At 38.2% G+C, this 20,000-nt stretch overlaps 2 protein-coding genes and 1 long non-coding RNA gene across 6 annotated transcripts in view; 2 read left to right on the top strand and 1 right to left on the bottom strand.

Annotated features, from left to right (window-relative positions):
- Positions 1-19,378, top strand: part of LOC135101925 (RNA-binding motif, single-stranded-interacting protein 2-like) — a 78,903-nt gene extending 59,525 nt beyond the window's left edge. For all 4 annotated transcript variants that reach the window (XM_064006303.1, XM_064006304.1, XM_064006305.1 and 1 more), the window contains 7 exons: positions 3,236-3,294; positions 3,692-3,941; positions 5,428-5,587; positions 6,021-6,194; positions 7,527-7,628; positions 9,329-9,491; positions 10,753-19,378. In XM_064006303.1, the coding sequence (XP_063862373.1) occupies positions 3,236-3,294; positions 3,692-3,941; positions 5,428-5,587; positions 6,021-6,194; positions 7,527-7,628; positions 9,329-9,487 (904 nt within the window). In that variant the 3' untranslated portion in view covers positions 9,488-9,491; positions 10,753-19,378. The remainder of the gene's footprint in view (positions 1-3,235; positions 3,295-3,691; positions 3,942-5,427; positions 5,588-6,020; positions 6,195-7,526; positions 7,629-9,328; positions 9,492-10,752) is intronic.
- LOC135101926 (uncharacterized) overlaps positions 17,321-20,000 on the bottom strand; it is a 4,750-nt gene continuing 2,070 nt past the window's right edge. The window contains exon 2 of the long non-coding RNA XR_010269466.1: positions 17,321-19,506. This is a non-coding gene — a long non-coding RNA (uncharacterized LOC135101926). The remainder of the gene's footprint in view (positions 19,507-20,000) is intronic.
- Positions 19,500-20,000, top strand: part of LOC135101924 (menin-like) — a 28,407-nt gene continuing 27,906 nt past the window's right edge. Inside the window, exon 1 of the mRNA XM_064006302.1 lies at positions 19,500-19,518. The gene's annotated coding sequence lies outside the window, so the exon portion shown is untranslated. The remainder of the gene's footprint in view (positions 19,519-20,000) is intronic.

Raw genomic sequence — 20,000 nt, 5'->3', positions numbered from 1 at the left:
GCCTACAATGTTTTAGTCCAGACACTTGAGGAGAATTATATGTTTAATCATGTAAAGGGAATGAGGAAGTAATTTGACAGGTAGAGGTGTACAGGATGGGTACTATAAGTGTGAGAGGAAGACCTTTCATGAAATAGGTGGATATTTGAAAGGTGGAAGAAGGTGGAAGGGTTATTGGATTGGAGTGTTTATTTGATAAGCATTCAAGGCATTTATGTTACATTTGCCCCTTCCATGGAAATAGAATAAATAATCTTGAAAGTATATAGAACTGTCTCATACTCTTGTGTACACCAAAACTGTGTCAGTTTAATGTGACTAAAAGAAACCTATCTTATACAATTAATTGCTCTTCCAGCAATATTCAGTGTGAAGTCCAGAGTGCTGAAAGTCAACAGGTTCATGTGTGTTTCACTCAGGGACATAAAAGTCTGTAACATTTTTTTGGTGTGTTGCCCTCTGATTATACACATGAATTAGAAATTCAGTCTTAGACCTCCAGTGTTCCGGATTCCCAGAAATCTAAAAGTGTTAAGATTAATGATACTAAAGACCTGTAACATTACTTTATGTAACTTAAGAGATTTAAGAAGTCTTATTGCATGTAGTGGCACCCTTTTCTGGGGTATCCTACACAAAATAGAATAAGTACCAGAAGAACAAAAAAATAATATACCATGCATTTATGTGGAAAGTAACAAGTGTGAATTGAAAATTTTATTACCAAGTGGAACAAAATACTCAATTGGTTTGAATATCCTGAAAACCAGAATAAAAATTATATTCACTGAAAAAACATATGACATTCAGATAATGTAAGGGAAATGAGTCAAACTACTTGCAAGATGTGTTTAGTTTGAGATGAGGATTCATTGTCCTGTCCACTCATAGACTGATGATATCACTATGCACCTATCCATACCTTTTCCTAGATGCCCAACCCTTCAGGAATTGAATGTCATGCAAGAAGCCACAAAACACACATTATTTGATCTTTCTAAAATTTCTGAATGGAACAGAGCAAACTCAGTATTGTTCAATGCCTCAGAAACCCAATTCTTCCATCTGTCCACTTGACACACCTTCCAGATAACCATCCCCTCTTCTCTTGTGACTCTCATCTGCTTCCCCCTCTTCTATATTGAGTATCGTGTGTTTGTCCTTTACTAGAAATTTAAACTTGAAACTTCACATCATGTCTCTGCTAAAACTGCTTCCATGAAGTTAGGCATTCTGAGCCACTTCTGCCAGTATTTATATAAGAACATAAGAAATAAGAGTAGCTGCAAGAAGCTATCAGGCCTACACATGGCAGTTCCCACAGCTGCTAATTCTTTCTTGGTGGCTTTTATCTGCTCATGTATGGAATAATGGAGTATACTTCATATATGTTGGAGGAGGTGGTCCACTCGTACTGTATTCTTTTGATCAAGGTGAGATCAAAAGCATTCGTCTTATCAACTCCTCTCCTCTAACTGGCAGTCTTAATCCTATCTTTTGCCCTTTACTGCAGGGTTGCATCTCTTGCTGTCTTCTATTGCTACTTTCACGTGAACTGCTCTTCTGATCGTGCTAACTGCATGTCCCCGCTTCCTTTCCACAGCCTCACTGCATAGGATTTCCTACTTTCTCTCAGTCCTATTCTGTCCACCTCATTAATGCAAGAGTCAACCAGTAATCTCAGTCCTTCATCCCTTCTACTGGTAAATACTGGAAATCCCTGCCTGTTTCTGTATTTCCTCCTATTTATGACTTAAGTGCCTTTAAGAGAGAGATTTTATGACATTTCCATATAATTTTCAGACTGAATTAGGGACAGGCACTTTCAGTGGGCTCTCTCTCTCTCTCTCTCTCTCTCTCTCTCTCTCTCTCTCTCTCTCTCTCTCTCTCTCTCTCTCTCTCTCTCTCTCTCTCTCTCTCTCTCTCTCTCTCTCTCTCTCTCTCTCTCTCTCTCTCTCTCTCTCTCACACACACATTTGTATTGCCCTTGATCAGAGGCTCTCATACATAAAAAAATTCCCATTAATTTATATTGATCTTTCTAATTAGCTTTTCAAACTTTCTAAGAAGACTTAAAACATGTCAAAACATCTCACTGTTATTATTCTTTCACTTTTTCTTCTTCTCCCACCAGCCAGCTTCCTTCACATGTGAACTAAAAAAAAAAAGAAAAAATAATTTAAGCTTCACATGTGTAACCCATTCTTTACCTAGGCATCTAATAACTTAAATTGTATTGCTTTTATTTAATTATTTATTTATTTACTTTATTAGCTACTTACCTAGTTATTGTTTATCTATTTATTTATATTTGTATGAGAGAGAGAGAGAGAGAGAGAGAGAGAGAGAGAGAGAGAGAGAGAGAGAGAGAGAGAGAGAGAGAGAGAGAGAGAGAGAGAGAGAGAGAATTGCGACACACCTCCTGTCATGTTTACCAAATACTAGTCCAAACATTGTTCAAGCCACTACTCATGATCATTGTTCCATGGTGCTGGACAGCCTCCTCACATTCTCTTTTGAGGCAGGAGGGTTGTCAGAACCTCATCACACTTGCTCCTGGTAATCTTTCCAGTTGTGCATCAATATACAGTTTTTTCTTTGCTTTTGTTGTTTTCTCTTCTTTTATCTTTTCTTTCATTGTTTCCTCTTGTTTTATCTTTACTTTTGTTGTTTTCTCTACATCCTTGTACTTTTATTTTATTTTCATATATACTCTGCTTTTCTTCACCTTCAGAATAGCACTGTGCTGGAGAGAGTAAGTGCTGACTGAAGTCTCAGTGCTGTGTAGAGCAATTGTTTACAAGCCATAGCTGCTGAGTGTGTGAGTTATTGTACTGAATCAGACAGAGTCAGTGTAATGCAGCTGTGCAGCATAAACACATGCAGCTTATCTCTCCATTGGTGTGCATGTGTTTGGGTGTGCACGGATGTTAGTTATATTTTTCACCTCGTTGTGAGCAGTCATCTGAAGCTACTCCATCCTCTACAGGATTACCCATATTTTCACTCGCATCCATTCATCTATCCATACTAAGTGTCTTATGACTGCACAAGGTGAACATTGAAATCAGGTACTTTCATTTGTACTTTCCAACTTTCGTCCTTGTGAAATGGTTGGCTTAACCATGAGAGTTAATCTATGCATACAGTACTTACATAAGACTCATTATTATTAAGTTTAAGTTTGGGTATGATTAGATATTTACCTGCTCAGATATTCTCTTTCTCACCTCAGATACGGCAACATCATATCAACAAAAGCTATCTTAGACAAGAACACAAACAAATGCAAAGGTGAGTGTCTGCACGCAACATCCAGGGAGGTATAGCATTGTTTAGTCTCAGTGACAGCAAACTTTAGTGTGAGTTGACTTGGTATCCAGTGTGCTGACTAATTTTTTTGCAACATACTTATTTCCGGTGAATTTTATCTTTATTCAAATCCCAAATATTGAATGAAACTGTACTGCATGTTGAGTATTTCAGGTTCTTAAGGTGTATGTATTATGAAAAACAATAATGTTCTATATCTGTCAAAATAGTATGTGATAGATAAATGGCTTCATTCTAAGGCATGATGTCTGAATATGAGTGCAAAGAAAGGACTATCAATAAGGAAGCTAGGCACTGCCCTTTCATAACAGATCAATACTCACCACACATAAATACTAAGGCAGGGTTATTTCAACAGGCTACGGGTTTGTAGACTTTGAGTTGCCAGCTGCAGCAGACAAGGCAGTTAAGGGTCTGCAGGCTTCCAACATCCAGGCACAGATGGCCAAGCAGCAGGAGCAAGACCCTACCAACTTGTATATTGCCAACCTGCCACCTCACATGAATGAAGCAGAGTTGGAACAGCTCCTAGCACAGCATGGACAAGTCATTTCCACACGTATCCTCAGAGACAACAATGTACAGTCCAGAGGTGTTGGCTTCGCGAGGTAAGGGTTTGAGGTGCTGTGGGGCTTAGGATTGTCTCCAACAATCTTTCTGTTTTCTTTCTTTACAAATGAAGTTAATCCATTTCTAACATGTCACATTGTTTTTTAAAGCTATTATGTTTAACAGAAGTAATATGCTTTCATACTAAATTACAGATGTGATTATTTTAAATGATGTGTAATGAATTCTATCTTATATGCAAGATACTTGTATGCTGTTAAGTGATATACTTTTCAAATTTTTCAAAAACCAGGCCTGAAAAACTATTGAAAGTATTTTAGGTAACGGCTTCATTATGAACTCATGTTTTGAAGTGAAGCTGGGAACTATCTCTTTATGAATTTCTGCATTACAAATTTTATTGATTATATTATAAAAGGAAAAAAGTAAAAAACATAATGAACATGGAGTAGGTTTGTTACCATAAATTTCAGAAATGACAAGATCTTAAAAAATCACGATACATATTTTGAACATTGCCAAGATACTTACATAAGTCAATGTGTTCCTCAAAGAATGAGATTTGCTGTGGGAGGTCAACATTGCACTTTTTCCCTCAAACCAGTATCCATGTACTAGGCAAGTATTATGAAAAGGTAGTCATCTTAGAAGTTAAGAAAAAAAATTTTCAGAGTAGGTGCAGAAAATTTATAGCAGATTGTAGTAATGCATATGGCATGATTGCAGTGTTCATCACAGTATTTAGCTGCCTGGTCACCTCATTGATTACGTCAACCATCCACTTCTTTAATTTTTCATCTTTAGCAGTGCTTAGGCAAGTAATACATGCAAACGTTTGTGAGATGGCATCAATGTCCTCTGGAACTACTGAGTGATAGCAGAGAGATAAGAATCCTAGCAGTAATTAGGTGCCACAGAACAGCCATGTCTCAGATATCACCTACACTTATCTTACTACGCTATCACACCTTAAAGGCATTTTCATACAGGAATGTTAACTCCAGTGGGGACAGCAATCAAAATTCAAAATAAAATGTTCATTTTATTTTATTTATTTATTTATATTTATTTATTTTCTTATTTTATTTTATTTATTTACTTATTTTTATGGTTTATGTGTGGTGGCAGATTTTGTTTCGGGTGTGATCCTGGAAAGAATTATCCAAAAATGCATATATTTCAGTTGATACTGTAACAAACAGAAATTAAAAATCATGTCCTACAAGAAACTAGGTTTGTAATATCAGGTTACTACTACTGCTGTAAGTTGCTCTCACCAGGATTGCAAACTTGTTCCAGCTTTTTGTGGTTTTATGGTCTTCATATATGAAATTTTTGCATCATAATGAAATTGACCTTGTCAAGGTGTGTGTGTGTGTGTGTATGTGTGTGTGTGTGTGTGTGTGTGTGTGTGTCTGTAATTTAAGGGAGCCTTGAGGCACAAGTCATTTTATGAAATTTGCTGATTTATATTCTTTTGACATATTCTAGATCTTGATTCCTATTTACCCTCTGTATTTCCAGAATGGAGTCTCGGGAGAAGTGTGAGCACATTATTCAGATATTTAACAAAAAGGTGCTGCGAGGAGCCAAGGAAGCTCTACTCGTCAAGTTTGCTGATTCTGGCAACAAAAAGCGAAACCAATATAAATCCAAGGACCAGGGCAACTGGGAAAGACCTGAAGTAAGTGTTAGATGTATTCACTCTAGGTTAAGTTTGGTAAAATACAGTTGTCTCCCAGAATTCATAAGAGTTTAGTTTTTTTTTAGAACCCCACATGATTGTGATGTAGGAACTGTTCATTTTTTTTTTAATTAAAGTAAGACCTGTACTACAATATCCACATGTATTAGTGTTGTAGCAGCCATCTGTTGAAAAGGTTACATGTCAGTGCCTTGCAGTATCAGTGGATAAAATTTCCTTTAGAAATTAAGCAAATGGATTTTTTTCCCAATATTAGATATACAGTTAAAGTTAATGACACTAAATTTTTGTACATCATATGGATTCAAGAAACCTATTCATTCCATTATGCTAAGATTAACTCCTTGAAAGTTTATAGCTTAAAGAAATACAAAGAGAAGAGTTAGTTGTAAAAAGATCTTTTTCTCTACAGCCCATACAAGTGTATGAACACCAGCCGTCTCTCCTCACTCCCAATGGGACTCTGATGCCTTCAGTGGCTCATGGTGCGTTCCGGCAGTACCCCCCGTCCCAGGTGCCCCCATACCCCCTGCAGCCCTTCTACATCATGCAGCACTCAACCCTCCCACACATGGATGTGCCTCCGGTCAGTACCTCAGCTCCACAGCCTCCTATATTGGTATACTGTTGGAATTGTGTAAAGTCTCTCTCTCTCTCTCTCTCTCTCTCTCTCTCTCTCTCTCTCTCTCTCTCTCTCTCTCTCTCTCTCTCTCTCTCCTCTCTCTCTCTCTCTCTCTCTCTCTCTCTCTCTCTCTCTCTCTCTCTCTCTCTCTCTCTCTCTACGAAATGACATCGAATTAACTCAGCAAGGTATAAGCTGGTTAAAAAGAATGTGGAAGATAATCAGTTGCAACACTGTCTTATGAGTGGCATCTCAAGGAAAAGATATATGTACCTTCTGAAGTAGGATTTTTTTTTTTTTTTTTTTTTTTTTTTTTCATGAGAGTGGAAATCAGATAAAGAGAAGGTTAAAAGCAAATATTCCCTGGTCTTGTTACTGGCATACTTATAAGTGCACTAGGAAGGTCTTCAGGCTTTGTTTTGCATTCTACACAATGGTTATTTTTCTTTTAGCAGAAATGTTGGCAGTAAAGTCAGCCTCCATGCCATTGGAAAGTTCCATGAATATTCAGGATTTCAGCTGTAGTTACTACTAAAAACTGCTCTTGTTTTAGAAATTATTTAGTTCTCAAATCTCAGTGAAAGTTAATTATTTCATTGTGGGGAGATTGCATCAAGGTGTAGATTTATTCAAAGTAACTTTCTGCAAAATCTTTGACATTTGGGTGGCATTTCTTCAATATTTATAAAATTAATCATGCCATTAGTTGAACAAGGTTAACAAATGCAGGCAGGTATAGAGCCTTCCCAAATCATAATCTGTAATGATGAAGATGATCACGCTACACTTTTTCGGAATCACTAAACACTAACAGAATTCAAGCTTCGCATAATTGTTTTATGCACAAACATTACTGTCAAGTATCATTTTATCATTTCTTAACATAAAACAGTAGTCTCTGGTGCAGAAATAAATTTTCCAGTCTTTCTTCATAAGGCTTTTTATGTTAGGAAAGTATTATCTTCATTACTGTTTAAAGCATTACACATAGTCACCCATGAGACTTGGCACTCAAAAGATATCTGTATTTTAAGAGTGATATGTCAGGACTTTCATATACTTACAGTAATGTGTCCTTGCCCTTGAGTATATAGTTGATTTTGGTTTATGAAAGCATTCAGCAAAACTTGAGTCTCTTTACACAAAAGCAAAATCATTGATAATTACATCAAGAATTAGTGTTTACTAATGTTTTGGTTCCGGTTACTGAGAATAACTAGTTGGTTGGTCTTTTTATATGATATGAACTCACCACCACTGATTTCCTCACTGTAGTCCTAACTTGCCTTTGAACAGATAATACAAACTCCGGTGGACACCAGCCAGGTGCCCTACTCACAGGCCGTCATCCCAGCACTGACCACACACATGCAGCACCTTCACCTCACTCATGGCTCTGTAAGTATATTCCTTCTCAATATGGTGATCTAGGAACAGAAAACATAGGTAGCAAATTATGAAGATTCTCCCTACACTATTCAGGAATTATGGAAAAAAATCATATCTGAGACTTAACATTTCTTCTTGAGCAATTCTTGTGGAGATGGCTTTTGATAAAAGACTGAAAATGTACTAGAGAGTCATTAATGTAAGACTGAAAAGGAATTTGTGAGATAATTTCAGGGTTGCAGTCCTCCACTGTACTGAGTCATTTTTGTATTGTAGCTCTTTATTTTATATTCTACTTGAGTGGTGGGTTGGAGACCTGCTCACCATTTGTTCTTATTTCCTTATTTCCTCCAAATGGTGATGAAGATTCACGGGTGCAGTGTCAATTTCTTTTTTGGTGTCATCTGCATTTCTGGGATGAGTATTGACTGGAACCAAAGCTAAGCTCATCTGTCACAAGGTCCAGTTGTGGGAACCACAGCTGGACGTGCCTGGGTAAAGTTGTCTTGTTTAGGGCTTTTTAGGGATTTGCATTTTCTTATAATCTTTCCATTGAACATAAATCCCTTGTTTCTGAGTATCTCAGGAGCCTGGACAATGGAGAAATCCACTACACCATACTCCATACTCGTAATGGATCTGGATGTGGATAGCTGTTGTATGAGCTGACATTTGGTGTGGAAACTGTTAACTTTAGTTCTGGAACATTGAGTTTTCATAGACCAACCAGGCATTGAACACTGATTGTTGCATAAATTCACATTGTGTAGGCTTGCTGTTGCCACAACTGTCCCATTACATTTCCTAGTTTTTCTTTTATGAGATTGCCAACTGATGACCTGTGGCATCATATCTCTGCCATCCCTTTCAGTGATAGGTTATAGGAATAGTCATAAAATGTAGACAGAGATCATTAATGAAACCTCGCTACTGACCACATTGTGGTCTATACTATTTTGTTGTGCAGTTAGCTGAGTTGGTTAACCATTTAGCCAGCCTCCTGACATGAGGTGTGAAGTAAGTGTCTTTGTGTTCCTTGTATTCCATATAAAGCAGCTGGATGGAGTGGCACTAGGGGGCTGAGATCTCCCTCATCTCTAGGATTTCTTTTGACCAAACCAAGATTTTAATCCTTCTCTTGGTAAATTAGTGTATTTATTGCTGTGCATTGTTTTGGTACATTTGAGACTGAAAGGGGAGAGATTGAGAAAATGTTATAAAATGAAAGTTGAACAAAGATGAATGGAAAAGTGAATCTAAGCTTCAAAGTATGAGTAGAAAGAGCAAGACAACAAGAAAAGGAGTAAGATTACAGCTGGAAGGTTTCCAAGGACTGATTGTTATGTATTCCCTCTATTATATTCAAAATTGACAAATAATTACAAGTTAAGTAAGGTAAATGTTTAATCTTATAGACTTTAGTGAAGAATTTTAGAATTTGAATAGAAAATTTAGCCTCCTATCCAAGGATACAAACAAAGTGTAGTACTCAGCAAAGCTTGTTGATTTTCACAATGTTTTTATGTAGTTTTTACTTTAGATTACATTCTTTCATTAGTGAAGGAGAATATGAGAGAATTCACTTAGCTTCCAGCCACTCATCTCCTGCCATACTCTCACACATCATATCCCTTGCAGCTTTCCCAGACTTCTGTCACTTGATTGTTTCCTCCTTTCCTCAAGTTGATGGTATTATGTCATGCTTCCAGCCAGGAGGGTATTTGAGTGGAACGTACCCTGCCTCTCCTTATCCCCCCATGATGCAGCACATGACCATGATTGATGATACCACTGCGCACTCTCCAGACGAGTACCAGCCCTACCCTACCACACCCGGCCCTGTCCAGTGCCAGCAGCAGCCCAAGTAACACTGTGAGTTGAAGCTGTATCCAGTATTACCACCTCAGCTTTGAATATTCCAAACTTCCTTTTTATGTATTTATTTATTTATTCATTTATTTATTTATTTATTTATCTATTTTATTTTATTTCATTTTATTTTATTTATTTTTAAGAATTGTTCTTTGTCATTAGTCTTCTTTTTCCACTTTGACAAATCATTCACAATAATACAACAATAATGTCATAGTCACTGCTAAAAATGTGGCTTCCTATTAATATTTTTAAACTGTTCATGACATTATTTGAACTGAAAGATCTATGTGGCTGGTTTCTTCTTCATATGAGGTTTGCTCTTCCTGTCACCCAGTCACTTACCCCTACATCGGTGGAGCACTCCTTGCTTCAGTGCCCTCTTCAGTATTGAAACTGACACCTTTTCCAGTGTTTCACTCTTCAGATCAAAATCAACACTACCTACATTTCCATCCCTACTGCATCTCACCACTGTTCTCCTTACTATAGTCATCTTTATTTTCCATCTGTTACACCATTTCAAATTGATTTGTAAATAGATTTTTGAAGCTTCCTCCTGCCATGTGCAACTAGAGCTGTATCTCCTAAAGATGATAAATGTCTTGCTTTCCACTTTTCTGTCTTATTTCTTTTGCTTGAAGTTGTGTACACTTTCTGTAGAATTTCTGATTTATTAATTTTGCTGTGACATTCATCCCCTTCTTCTCTACTTTATCGATGTAATAATTGTACCATTACTATTGATGTAATAATTGTACCATTACTTCTGGGAAGTCAAGTGGGCACTACTGTACAGTACTCAACTTGCAACTGAAGGGTTGAAAATTCAGTCCAAGCTATCATTGAGAGGTGTAGCACATACATCCCTAGTCAGTGTTGTATGGCCATGTTGTCTTTGTGCTATGATTTGGTTTGCAACATTCTGCTTTCCCTCTTTATTCTGATACTGCATCAAGAATCTGGAATACTATCACTCACCATTTGTGACTAATAAGAAGCCATGCTTCTCAAGTATAAAAGATACATGTTAGGATTTTAATTTTTACTAATTCAGGGTCAGAGTTCAGTTCCAATAGTGTAGGAGCTATGACTTTTGGGGAATAGGAGCAAATAGTTCTTGAATTATTTTATAAAAAAAATTCTGTTATTTCATTGTATGACAAAATGAGGTTGTAGTTCATCTTTCCCATTCAATATCTGTGCTTGGTTATTTTGGTGTTTTAATATTCATGTTACTTATTTCTGTTTTATCTTACAGGTGTTGAACTAGGTCATCTCATTAGCCACTATCTTGTCCTTCTGAAGTGGGGAAGCCCTATCCAAGAATCACGGTGTTTGGGCTCTGTGGGCCACAGTCTCATGTCAGTACGGTAGTGTAACTATCGCCTCAACTAACTCAACACTACAGCAGGGGGACTGTGCTGGAAAAATTGCAGTCCACAATTCATGTGTCTTGTCCTTGTATATCAATCAACTTGAAAGAAACATTGTAAAAAAAATTGGCCTCAAAACTCCCATCATCTCACTAAGAAAAAACAAAAAGAATTATATAGCATGAGTGCTGGCAACACTGTGGTCTGAGCACCCCAGACTGCTGAAGTCAGGCCTGCCAGAAGAAAGTAGGTGGGCAGCCCTATCTGCTGAGGCCGCCCTGGGCTTCCTACTGCACCCAGCCAGCCAGTCACAAAATGCAAGAAGAGTTTCCCTCGCCCAGGCAGGTGGGTTGGTCCTGCGTCCAGGCAGTGTGGGACCTGTGATTCAGTTAGACACAAGTGTAGAATGACTAGCTTAGAACATTTCTTTAAGTAAGCAAGTGCAAACTTATGGGTCAATAAAAGAAATTGCATTATTTCCCAAGTTCTTGTTGATCTGTGGAAAATATTAGAATCATCCCTTCAGTTTAAAGGAAAAGAAAATTAAGAATGTCTTGAACCTTGTGATCTACTTCTACATCATGACTGTCTATTGTTTCTATAGCTCAATGCTGTCCATGAAATATCTTACCTTTGATGCTGTTATTTATTTGGTCTTGAGTAAACCCTCCCAGAGCTGCCTAACTGCATGTCATGAATGAAGACAGGCCTCTTCATTATGTGTATGTATATGTATACAATCAGTTTTGTTTACAATTGCTAGAAGTTTTAGCTGATCCTTCACTTGGGTTAAATGACTGGTCTTTGTCCCCCAGAGCCTATTTTTCACACAGTTGACCGACCACGGTCTTACATAGTCCTCGGCTGCCTTCCAAACCAGTAAGAAGTAGACAAGAACTAAAGTAGAAATTGATGTCAATTGTTACTTGGAGGCAACTCACTGTAAGCCTCTACCCAGAGTGGAGGCTGTGGCTTGCTGGGAGGCAGGCAGCCGGCCTGCCTTTCCCTGCAGCCATGCCCAACCGCAAAGTCACCCAGTATAGTTAAGTAGGAAATGAAAAAATATTACTTCCATTCAGTCATATTCCTTATAAGTATTTTGCCAAGTATACATAAGGTACATAAATTATTGTTTATACTGCAATTAGCAAGTGGAAAATTAATATAAATCTATTCAGCAATTTTTACATTGAAAGCACTTGTACATATAATTTCCAGTACATAAATTAGAAACAAATTATTTATTTTCTGATACAGTAAAAATAGGTGGAAGCATTATACCCTACCACTACTACTACCTTGGTAACATTTTCTTAAACACTTAAACATGCCATGTGGAAGGATTTTCAATGCTTTATCAATGCAAATCTGGCTCCATGATATTTATGCTTACTATTTGAGTGGCTGCCTGAAAACTGTGGTTCTACCTTGCTAAAGAAAAGTTCCCCTTTTTCCATAAGAGAGAGAGAAGAGGAATGTTGAGGGGATGATATTCAGAAGTCATGTAGAATCAGTTTTCCTGTATCGGCCCGAGAGATGCACTCATGAGCCTTGTTGATGCATCCTCACAGCACTGCATAGCATTGGCCTTTCACTGTTGTAACTGTTTCCTTGTGATCGTCTGATTTGTCTTCATGTATTTATAGTGATTCAGAAAAACTTCAGCTCTTTGTTTCTCATTTCATTTTGTTTTTTATTCCAGACTTGTGTTTTTCCCTTCTCTCTTACTCTTTATTTGCCTTCTTCTTCCCCAGATTCACTCTACCCTCCATCCTCTCTCTCTCTCTCTCTCTCTCTCTCTCTCTCTCTCTCTCTCTCTCTCTCTCTCTCTCTCTCTCTCTCTCTCTCTCTCTCTCTCTCTCTCTCTCTCTCTCTCTCTCTCTCTCTCTCTCTCTCTCTCTCTCTCTCTCTCTCTCTCTCTCTCTCTCTCTCTCTCTCTCTCTCTCTCTCTCTCTCTCTCTCTCTCTCTCTCTCTCTCTCTCTCTCTCTCTCTCTCTCTCTCTCTCGTACTAATTCTTCTTCTCATTCTTCCAAGACTCATCCTATGATTTTTCTATGACTCGGTTTCAGTTTTAGCAATGTAACAACTTCAACAGTGATTAGGCTAACAATTCAGGGGAGAACATGCAGCCTCACCTCACACCAACACTTACACAGAGGAGACACCAGTGTTCTGCAGGAGCTCCTCTACTCAGCCATAGAGTAGCACAACTGCTAAATAGTGCAGTTTACACCATCAGCACTACTCTCACACCATTCATCATTTGTTAGTTGGAAGACTCAGTGGTGGTGCGTGGAGGCAGCTTAGTTCCTGGTGCTAGTCTCGGGCAGGTCAGCTGACGGTAGCAGGACTGTTCCTCACATTACTTACATTCCACTGTATATTTCCTTCTTTAATCAATCCCATTTAGCAACTCTTTCATTTACTTTTTTTTCCTGGCTGCTTTTTAGAGCAGTTTTGCATTTTTCCTTTTTTTAATAACTAAAAGAAATATTGAATAGAGTAAAATAATAGTTTATTTTTTAAAAGCGTCAAGAAAGAAAACATATTTCCAGTTTTAGATATGTGCCTTTCTTCAGAGACATAAATTCATACAGGGACTCCCAGTAGTTGAAATCCATGCCAAAATCTTCTAGTGGATTCCAAAGTAATTTCATTATTATGGGTAAGAGAGGTTTTGCCGGTGCAGCCCGTGTCCCGCCCCTGTGTTGCCTGGGCCGGCAGCCCCTGCAGCATTTCCTTGTGTGGAAGTAGATGTCAAGCTGAGCAATCCCTATTGATTTGAAGTTCTGTGGAAGAATGTTGTTGAGTGCCTGTTGACTGATTTTATTTTAATTTAGGAAGGAAATGTATGGATAGAGATTTATTTTTACTTTTAAGTAGGGAGAAGATGAATATCAAACAAAATGCAATTGTGATACTTATAGAACATTTGAATGTAAATAGTAAACTAACCCATCCAGGGCCTCGGCACAGCTGGCCGGGTGATGGTCCATTTGGTGGTGGTGGTGGTGGTGGTGGTGGTGATGGTGATGGTGATGATAGTAGTGGTGGTGGTAATGGTAGTAGTGGTGGTGGCAGCAAGCCCATCCTGGGTAATGCTCCAACACTGGGGGTTTGTTTCCTCCTTGGATGTGGCTTCAGGCTGATGGATATTTTGAATGATTTAGTTGTCAGAGATTGGTTTATAAATTTACAAGAGAAGGCACATGCTCAATTGTTCAAAGATTGATTATGCGATTTTAAAAAAAGTAATTTATTTTGATTATTTAAGTAAAGAATGATTATTTTTGTTGCATGATTCATATGCAGCAGTAGACATATATATGATATTTATGTTAATTAATTTAATTGTCATATATATATATATATATATATATATATATATATATATATATATATATATATATATATATATATATATATATATATATATATATATATATATATATATATATGACAGGGAAAGATTAAAATTATTGGTGAATATTTTAACTCATTTCTTTTTAACATTATCAAAGTATGTTGAGTGATGTGAAATTCTGTCTTCCTGTGTTGAGGCCAGTGTGTGCTGCTGCAAATTTTATGGAGAAAATTTTGTTGCTGCATGGATGAATTGCTATGTTGATTTATCAAAAACTGTAACAACAACCAAATTAATTATTTTATATAAAATTTTAAAGTTTAGCCATCCTAAGTTGTGTGTATGTGTGCATGTGGGAGACTGTGTTCCATTGAGTGTTGCATTTTGTTTTTATATTATAATGAAAGGTTTCGAAGAATTACATGAAAATGGATGAGGTAGAAGCAGACACAGTTGGTCTCAGTGTTGGATGACAGCTGGCAAGAGAAAGCACCCGCACCTCGGGAGCAAGAGGTGAAGCTCAAGCAGTGAAGGCTGTGCCGGGCAGCTGGACTGGTGGAGTGTTGACACGTTCCTAATGTCTCGTGCTACACCGCAGCAGCCACACTCACAGCAGCAGCCCACCCCACCCACACAATAGGTATTACTGGCTGTTGAGTTCTCCTCCTCTGGACAGTCAGCAAGACAGGAATTATGTGGAAGCTTTAAGTGGTGGGGGAAAACATGAGACTGAAAATGAAGGATCTATTCTAATGATTAGTGCTTAGTCTGATCAGTGTGACAAGGACTCTTGCTAGCGCTGTAAAGTAACAGGTGGAGTGACTAGTGTACTGTACAGCTAGATGATGTTATAAATAACCTATTGAGACTGTTGAAAGAATATAGGTTTATTTTGATAACAAGGCTTATTTTAATAAGAACTACATATACCTGACACACCAGCATGTACATAAGTGTCAAATGAAACAAATGTGTACATTTCAAATGATTACTAGATTTTTTTTTTAAGTGTCATCATGGAAATTAAGTAAGAAGGCACAGTTGTACATACCATCTTCATTATCTGTGAAATGAAGACAATGTGCATCAGGACGACACAGTCAACTTGTTGAGGCGAGGACGAGAGGCCGGGCGGCTGTGCTGCCCCCGGCATTGCCACACCCACCCAGAGTCTCAATACATGAGAGAAGTGACTCACATGCTTAGTTTAGGGCCTGAAGACAGTGTAGCAGCCACAGGAGTACCAGTGTTGGCATGGGCCGCGTTGTGTTCTGTGACTGCTGTGGCCGCAACACTCTACCTAGAGTTAAGGCACTTCCAAAGTTAAGAAAATGCAAAAAAGATGTGTTATTCAAAATCTGTGGCGTTGTGTTTTGTGAAAGTTTCTCTTCTTTTCTTTATTTTCAGTACACTTTCTTCACTGTGAATTTTGTGCAAACGAATCTAGATTTAAGAATTGTAGGGAAAAGATGTAGTTTTAAGGAAAGCCTTAGTTGTAAGTGTTAACAATAGACCTTTTCCTGAGCAGTTGTTATAGGTCAAAGGTGAGCAGGCTGGTCCTGCCACACACACCTTCCATAGCACACATATTGTGTACGTGTTGGTGGTGGTAAGCGGCACCCCAGCCTGGGCCTGTCTGCTCATCTTGTGACTGTGAACAGCTGCTTAGCTGCATCTCCCAGGGCTATTGAATAAGGTTAATCTTTCAAAAATGTGATTTTTTGCAAATTGTATATGAGATGAAAACCAAGTTGTAGAAAAATGAATGTGCCCATTCCAAACGTCTTCCCTGTGCTCCGGAGGGGATGAGTATGGAGACCTCAGTAGTGTCCCCAGCGCCTCCCTGTTGCCCCGCACCCTCCTCCCCTCCCCCAGCCAGGCTCAGTCACTGACACATCTTCAGGTGGAATTTTGTTTTCCTTTTCAATTTTAGAAATGATAGAATTCAAGCCCACTAGAAATCTTGATTATGACATTTGAGTTTTCAGCATTTTTATCAGATCCTCATTGAAATCAGAGGAGCAAGCACAGGATCCGAGGAGTGTGTGTATGTGAGGCTGCCTGTGTGTGTGTCCCTTTTGAGGGGAAGGGGAAGGGGAACTTGCGAGGACTTGATGGGTTGAATACCTTATTTCTGTTAAGCTGATTAGTTTGTTAACCAAAGTATTGTTGATATCACCAAAGTCATATTTTATTACAACTTAATTAGTAGAAAATGAACAGATGCATCCTAAATTGCTATTAGTCAGGTTCTTGGGGCTAGAGTGTGTGGCCCCAACCTCAGCCAGCGCCAAACACCACCAGTACAAACCAACATTGGATCAATAGCTTGCTCAGCCATCACTCAACACTTGTTTTGTGAAAGGTTTGAAGATTAGACCTTTTTTTCTTGTAGCTGGACTAATTTTATTCAATGCATTGCCAACATGATCATATATATGTATGAGTATACCTGCAATGAATAGTATGAACCACATTGTAAGAGAGGCATCATAAGCCTTGTCCAGCTGCTCCATCTGGTGGCTCACTGCCATTACAGCAACTCCTGCCATGGATGTGCATGAGATATACAAGGGAAATCACTTGCCTCTTAAGTCCATGGTCACATAGGAGATGGCATCTGGGCTTACCAAATACAAGTTCACCAGGTTGAGCACTAATGTTGGAATGAGATGTCTGCCAAGTAGAGTTCACATTAAGGATGGTATGTAGTAGGTTCCAGTGTGCTAGGCTCAGAGGTGACTCCCACCCCCAGTCTTCTCCAGCCCTATCATATGGCCACCTAGCAGTGAGCACGGTAGTGATTGGAGTGAAGCTTCATATCGCATTGAGCCTGGGTAAAAGAAAGTCCAATGAGAGCTATTTTTGTATCCCCAGCCCCACAGATCCCTCCCACCCCAGCACCCTCAGATTTCAAGCAATATTATAGTCAACAGAAGGTCTTGAGGAAAATGCAAGAAGGTGCATGTATGAAGACTTAGGTTGGGACAACTGCTGGTGCTGTAGAACACTTAGGTTGGCTCCTGTTCCCAGATAGGATGAGTTGTATTGGTTATTAATTTTCAGAGATTTGCTTATCAGAGAGATGAAAAAAAAAAAAAGCACTCCCATAACCCTAGGCCAGACAAACAGACATATATTTAAACTTCACTTGACTTTCAAAATATCTCATGAGCTCTGCCATAAAACATCAGTTATTGGCTTTGAGAATTGGGAAAAATTTACATCAAGAATACAGAATTGAAAAATTGGCCATAATCTTGGTTATTTTCTGAATTTTTATTGGCAGGCAAGATCATGTTCTTGTATACAAACATTATCATGATGGAGTGGGATGTTGGCTCAGCTGTGAGGAAAGGAGCAGCATGGGTGAGAGACAGGGTGGGTGCCACAACCCTTCAGGGCCCTGTAGAAGCTTCATAATAGTCGGGCAGGGGAGTAGCCTGACATACTCCATGGGACTTATTTAGCAGGAGTGTACAGGTCTTTCGCTGGGACATGACCAACTCAGGTGACTAGTGTAAGATACATCGCCTTATGCCCTGGTTGTGTGGTGGCACCACACCTGCTCTCCTCTTCCTTGCCTGCCCCTTTCTTCAATTAGACTAACCCTCTCTTCAAATATACATTTGATTGATCGTATTTCAGTTTATTAAGTTATACCTGTCATAACCCTGATGTCTCTTCTTGTCTTACCATACCTTGAACTAAGTTGTCTTTCATAACATTTCGTTAGGTATGTTTCATTCTTGCTGTAAAATTAGTAAACATTCTTCACTTTATGAAAAAAAATCACTATCCTATTATATCCATTTTTCCCTTCATCTTTTTCCCTATGCTAACATTCTCCCTCCCTGCACTAGCCAGCATTAATTTGTCCTCAAGAAATAATAAAATTAAACCAGAGCTAAACAAAACAAGAGACATGGGAACCGGCCCATTGCAAGACATTAATTGAATTGACCACAACTTTCTCCCCAGTGTTCTCTACCCACTGAGGTGAATCAGATGACATGGTGGGCAGTTTCCACATCTCAGCTCACATGAGTCTTGCTTCATCCTATCTCATATTTCCATGTTCATAATAAGGCCAATTTACAAGCTTTAAAAGAGGTATGTGGCTTCATAGGATATGAGGATATGATGACCCACAACCATTTTATGGTTTTAACCTGAGTTGAACTTTGTGATTGATGCTGCAACAATTATGATGTCTTAAAATGAGGAAATTCTTTATCTGCATCTCAGTTAAGGATTACAACTAGTTTTCTATGTGACACTTCTTTTTGACTTTATTTATTTGTATTTTGTTATTGAATACAGACAAACCAGTATACAGGAGCAGCACTTACGACTGTAATACACTTAATTGTATTGCATTCCTGGGAAGTATAGTATACTTCATGATACATCCAAACTTGCACTTCTCTCATTGAGTGAGTTACAGCTAGGCTTCCCTCATGACTATATTGGCAAACCATCTTATATCTTCACAACCATCAGATAAGGCAAATATTAATAATAATAAAAAAAAAGTATTGGCATTCACAACTGCCTGCTTGTTTGTGTTTACTCGGACCCCGATTCTGTTATTTATTTATTTGTTTTATTTTATTTTATTTTATTTATTTTTTTATTTATTTATTTATTTTTTTTTTTTGTTACATCTAGTCCTTATAATATACCTTTCCAGGGAAATCCAAATATACTGCGCTGGACATGGTCTTTAACCCCACTTAACACAAGCTCATAGGAGAATGAATGTCCATTGGGATAGGGGACAGAGGCAGATTGCATGCGCCTGTAGCTCACCATGAGAGAGGTACAGCCTCCCTCATCACACAGTATTTATAAAGAGCCCTTTGCTGACCCTGTACATAGGATTGACATGACTTTTATTTTGTCTTAATTTATACACAAGATTAGAATTTTGCTGACCAGAATGACTGGAGTTGTGGTTAATAGGGGCGAAGTTTGTGAATGGCAAATGAAACCACTGGTAACATATGCAAGACTCGTGACGCAACACTTTTCCTTTATTGTCACGGATGAGTGGAATGGCATGAAATATTATAAATAGTGATTCTTCAATGTGAAGTTAATATTGTTGACAGATGAAAGGACTAAATAAAAATTTTATGTTTAATATGCTGTGCTTACTATTCCCATCACTAACAATTAATTATCCATATACGTATTTCTATCGCATTTACTATTACCTGATAGGATCTTGAAGAGTTATGCTGATAGCTGATGGTGTTGAGGGGAAAACATCTGTGGATGAAGGTAAGAGATGAATTATGTTATTTGATTTGATAAAGGGAGTGTCTTAAGCCCAGCTTCAAGTAATTTCTATCATATAAAGGTATTTATGGAGAAAGAGAAACACTGAAATTAACGAAGTTCACTTGAAGAAGCACCAAGTTAGCTCAACTTACGATTATTTTTTTTTTTCCAGTAACTGATTGTGGGAATAGAAAGTAAACAAGAGCGGCAGATGCAGTGTGATAAGTGCAACGAAAAATTGATAAGGACAATAACGTCCTCAAAGACGATATCCATAAAAAAAAAAAGTCATGTATAATTCAAATTCTTTTTTTTTTACTTGAGAAGGAGGCTGGTTAACTGCTCAAGAACGTGAAAGAACACGTTCAATTGCTGCCCCTACGAGAGAGAGAGAGAGAGAGAGAGAGAGAGAGAGAGAGAGAGATCAAAGGTCATGATATTCCCCAACAGTCTAGGAAGGGGAAGATATACTGGTCAACTTT

This window comes from Scylla paramamosain, chromosome 7 (genome assembly GCF_035594125.1).
Source record: "Scylla paramamosain isolate STU-SP2022 chromosome 7, ASM3559412v1, whole genome shotgun sequence".
Taxonomy (NCBI): domain Eukaryota; kingdom Metazoa; phylum Arthropoda; class Malacostraca; order Decapoda; family Portunidae; genus Scylla; species Scylla paramamosain.
This window is presented reverse-complemented; position numbering and strand designations above follow the sequence as displayed.